This window comes from Monopterus albus, unplaced genomic scaffold (genome assembly GCF_001952655.1).
Source record: "Monopterus albus unplaced genomic scaffold, M_albus_1.0 scaffold26.1, whole genome shotgun sequence".
Lineage (NCBI taxonomy): Eukaryota > Metazoa > Chordata > Actinopteri > Synbranchiformes > Synbranchidae > Monopterus > Monopterus albus.
Window position 1 is genome coordinate 1,353,585 of NW_018127906.1, and position 5,147 is coordinate 1,358,731.

Sequence of the window (5,147 nt, forward strand, 5' to 3'; positions counted from 1 at the left end):
GGTTACCGTGAGGTGTGTCTGAACAAACACTGGTAAGATGCCGCCGCTGCTTCCTGTTACCTGCTTGATGCTTTGCCCTTTGCTATTGGTCAATAGAGGCGTCGCCCACTGCAACACGGAGCCTGGGGCAGGGCTTATTGAGTCATATGATTACTCAGTCAGCCAGATGATATATGCTTCAGTTTCACTGTGTGACTACAAGTATGCGGGCGCTGTTGGGTCAGAATAACATCAGACTTTTCTCTCTGGCTGCTGGGTCATCGGCCCCATGCTCTGTTGCTGTGGCTTTTTGTTTCCGAGAACATCCTCACAGCCAGCTGCTGCACTCTGACAAATGGTGTTATTTTTCTACACATTTTCCTAAAACTGTGGCAAAACTGCACTCTGAAAATAATTTCAGCTGTTTTGTCCCTGCTGGGGGAGGCTTGAGGTTTCTTTTTAGGAAAATGGTTTCAGATTAAAGCCTCGTATTGTGGCATTAACACACGGAGAGAAAAGAAATTCCTCTCATCCAGAGACAACACAGCCACCAACAACATCGTGCTTCCCAGCTGCAGCGCTGGGAATGACAATTGAATGATAAATGCACTAGCTACCATAACAGGACTGTCTGTTCACTGCAGTATATAGTATAATGAATTACTAACATTAGCTGTAGGTGATGCTATGGTTTTATGGGGAGAAGTAGGCTAGTTGTGTTTAGGTAGCTAGCAGGAGTAGCCCTCAGTGACTCAAAGGAAGCTACAGTATCAGACTCAGCAGATTGTGCCCGACCAATCGGAAGGCTGCCGATCTTCAGACCACGCCTCCTCAGCTCACACATTTACTGTCTGCTGACAAAAACGGAACTGAACTGAAAAATTGTTGTTAGCGCTGCAGAGTTGGATTAGTAGTATAGTTCCTGTTTTTGTGTCTACCCCCTCTATCTATACAGTCAGGATTACGTAAAGGTTGTTACTGAAACTATTCCCAAAAAGAAACCTATGAAGCAGAGCTGTGACATTATGGATTTTTAGTGGTTTTCCTTCACAAGACACTCGTCACATTCTGAAGTCCAGCTAATCAGCAGTCTGCTGACATTGTTAGCATTCCTCAGGGGAAATAAACTCATTGGAATCCAAAACCTTAATTAAAGACTTTATTTAGAAAAGGTGGGGGGCTGTTAACATTAGTCTCTAGCCATTAGTTTATTTTGGAAAGTTAGCTTATATGTACTCGTTTGCTCAGTTTATTTTAGTCAGGAAGGTGGGAGCTTATTGGTTTCAGGTAAAAGTTGTAACAGTAGATTTAGGCAGGAAAATTAATGCTGAATTGTTGATTCAGGAAGAAATGTACCATGGACAGACTTGCTAAGCTGTAACGTCCAGGTAAGAACAAACCTAGTATAAGCCGGGGATGGTTAATCTTTGGTTTATTGTGTTCCCTAAACTTGAGTTGGGAAATGTTAGCTGCCTGTACTTCAAGAGAAAATGTTACAGTCTGTTCCCTAGTAGCATTAGCTAACCTTACTTTAAGAGGCTAATAGCTACCTGTTGCCAGTTGTTTCAGTGGTGTTATCCAACTGTACCCAGTGGTTTCAGTAGGGAATGCTAACAGTGTTAGCCAGCTGTTCTGAGTTGGCTGCAGGACAGATATAGACACATTTCCTTGCAGTGTGACAAGTTTCTGCAGAGGGAAAACATCAGACGTAGTTCATAATGTCTCAGTGAGGCCTCCTCTGTCCTTAGACAAACGGCTGTGATTACAGAGTGAATTCCCAGCATGCAGTTTGGTAGTACTGAACAGTGACCTGACGCCTGAAGCCCCGAGTGTGTGTTTGAATGACACTGAAGCACTCTTTTAATTACATCTGTTAAAATTACAGTGTGTTTGAGTTTTTAATTAACATGCATCTGTGAATAGGGGCAGTTCCCAGGTTGCAGCCTTTCTAACTCCCCGCTGTGTGTATGCTGTGCACGTGAATGTGTGTGTGCTGTGTGTGCATGCAGGCCTGCTGGGCCTCCAGCTGATTAACGGTAAGAACGAGTCGGCTCACATTGCGGACGCTGTGGCAGTGGTCGCTCAGTCTCTGCAGGAGCTGTTTGAGAAGGAGAACATCACGGAGCCTCCACAGGGCTGTGTGGGAAACACCAACATCTGGAGAACCGGACCCCTCTTCAAAAGGTCAGCGCCAACACACACTCGCCTTTTTTTTTTTTACGAGTGTTAATTGTGCTGCTCTAATTGTGTCACCATCACGTCCTAACTTTATTCACTTTATTTGCTAAGATGGTGCCGCTGTTCATGGCTTGCTGTCAGCCTCTCCTGTGCATGTTACTGTCTACCCTGTTTATGCTGTTTCTGTCGACTGTCACTCAGGATGCATCAGCTCTACTATGATCTTAATATTCGTTTGTCCATGGAGAAGTGCCCCAGTGTAACTGGCTGAGATAACACAAACCTGCAGGTCACCTATAAAACACTGTCACACTAAAATGACTGGCTCATGCTGAACATAGCTACTGAGGAGAGAGAGATTTGCATGAAAGCTGTGCATTCACTGGTTCATCCAGTTTCTAATGCTCTGAGTGGAGTCGGTGCCTCCACCTTCAGCTGGAGACGCTTCAATCATCTGATTTGGGTTCAGCTTCAGACTGACACAACTGGGATAGCAAACCTCTCTGCCATTGCTCCTCCACCCTGAATGACCTATATAAACCATCAAGTCAAGACAAATTCCTGTTTATGTTGTCCAGTATCACAGTGTCTCTGCAGTGACACAGCAGCATCATGTGACCTGTTTTACTTCATGTACCTTCATCTTTAAAATCATAAACAATAACAAACCACTCTCCACTGAGCTGCTCTCTGATTGGCTCCCCAGGGTGCTGATGTCATCAAAGTACCCTGACGGTCTGACGGGACGAATTGAGTTTAATGACGATGGCGACCGACGCTTTGCCACCTACAGCATCCTGAACTACCAGCAGAAACCAGGTCGCCTCGTCCAGGTCGGAGTTTTCAACGGGTCACAGGTACAGTGTTACTGTTGCACCTGGATATATAGTATACCTGGCTTTACACCTGCGTATACACCTGGTTACACCGAGTTATGTACTTGGTTACAGATGGCTATACACCTTGTTAGACAACACACATTGTTACACATGGTTATACACATGTATAAAGACCTGGTTGAACACCAGGTTCAGGATAATAAGGATAATCACCTTTATTGGCCAAGTATGTTACACACAAGGCATTTGTTTCCAGTACAGAACTGAGGCAGCCATCTGCGGTGCCAACTCACACTGATGGCTCTAACCATCGGGGGCAACTTGGGGGTTCAGCGTCTTGCCCAGGGACACTTCGACATGTGGACTGCAGTCACCGAGATTTGAACCTCAGACCGTCTAGTTGGGAGACGTTCGCTCTAGTCGGTCGCCCCAGTCAGTTATATACCTGGTATTACACCAGTGATACACACCTGGTTATAACTGGTTGTATACTGGGTTATACCGTGTTTACCCTGTCCTATGCATAGTTTTCAGTTGCGTGACTGGCACAGAGCCCTGGATACCAAAAACCCTTCCAACACGGCGGCTGCCTCTGAACACTTGGTGGAGTTGTAGCACAGGCCCGTAAATTTCTAGTGATTCTATTCAGCGGCTTGTCGTGGCTAGAATGTGATACAGACTAAATTAATTCAGACAAATCATCCCAATTTAAGTAATCATTTAATATTTCAGTTATTCTGAACAGAGTAGTAGTTAACTAAGCCATCTGGCAGAATCACTCCACCTGCAATGGGATAGATAAAGTATTAAATAAGAAGATTGTCAGGGCGCCAGTCAGTTATTGTTGGTCACGTGGTACAGTCAGGGGTCCAGTCAGTCAGAGCCCGTCTTGGTCAGGGGTCCAGTCAGTCCTGAGTTCGTTCCCCCGACCCCCCATCCTGGGTCCACGGTACATTTTCACGGTAGCATTCTCATCCTCTCTTCTTCTCCTACACCCTTCAGCCTCCCTGTTTTATTTGTCGCTTTTCTTAGGCTGTTATGTCAATTTCTGAACTTCCTGTCTTCAGTTTTGGGAGACAACACCCTGAGATGTACTCAAAAACAGGAAACATCTTGACCAACTTATATAAGCTCATTGTTCAGCTCACATGAACTTAAGGTGAACCCATAAACACTATTCTATTATATAATCCATATTAACATGTAACTTAAACCACTACAGGCTCATTGTTAGGAGCGAAGGTATCAGAGTCGTACTTGAGAGCTAGTTTCTAATCTTTGTGTCCAAGTTTCAATGCTGGTGTTTGAAAAGAGAGAGTGAAAGAGTAAGGCAAGTTTACTTATAATAGCACATTTTTATGCACAAAGGCAATTTAAAGTGCTGAACACAGTGCAGACAGATGGGTAAAACAGTAAAATGCAAATCAGATTAAAACACTAAATGCAAAATAAGAGCAACAAGTACATGACAGTACAAGTAGCAACATGCAAGTATAGAGACCTAGTACTTAGGACAGCAATGGCAGACTGTGGATTCTCAGTGTTCTCAGTACACTCTGGACCCCTTTAGTCTTCCCAAGACTAACCTCTGACTACTTTAACATTGGAGGCGGGCATACTTTGTTCTGGGAATTAGAAACACCAGTGTCTAAACAGTCAGCTAAACAGTACAGTGAAGACAATCAAATCAAATCAAATCAAATTTTATTTGTATAGTGCCAAATCACAACAAAAGTCATCTCAGGACACTTTACAGAGTAAGGTCTAGACCTTACTGCTATCACTATTATTACAGAGGGAAAACCCAACAAATCCCCCTGAGCAGCATTTGGCGACAGTGGGGAGGAAAAACTCCCTTTAACGGAAGAAACCTTTGACAGACCCCAGCTCTTGGTGGGCGGCCTTCTGCCTCGGGTGAGTGGATAGAGGAGAGACAAAAGAAGAAAAGCAACAAGACACAACAAGCAAACACTGGTCAGGTTGATGTGGCCGGTGACTGCTCATCATAAACATAGAGCTCCAGAGCCAGGGCAACCTGCAGAAAGGTACAGGGAGAGAGAGAGAGAGGACACACTACAGGAGAGAGGAGACACAAAGTTAGTGATGTGTAATGGTGGCATATAGAAGCATAGGGAGAGAGGAAAGGAGAGG

General features: G+C 44.6%; 1 protein-coding gene across 7 annotated transcripts in view; it reads left to right on the forward strand.

Annotated features, from left to right (window-relative positions):
- grin1b (glutamate receptor, ionotropic, N-methyl D-aspartate 1b) overlaps positions 1 to 5,147 on the forward strand; it is a 51,870-nt gene that overhangs the window by 22,097 nt on the left and 24,626 nt on the right. For all 7 annotated transcript variants that reach the window (XR_002274551.1, XM_020595219.1, XM_020595218.1 and 4 more), the window contains 2 exons: positions 1,989 to 2,163; positions 2,864 to 3,014. Coding sequence is in view for 6 of the 7 variants with exons in the window: in XM_020595219.1 (XP_020450875.1) it covers positions 1,989 to 2,163; positions 2,864 to 3,014 (326 nt within the window). In the remaining variant the exon portion in view is untranslated. The remainder of the gene's footprint in view (positions 1 to 1,988; positions 2,164 to 2,863; positions 3,015 to 5,147) is intronic.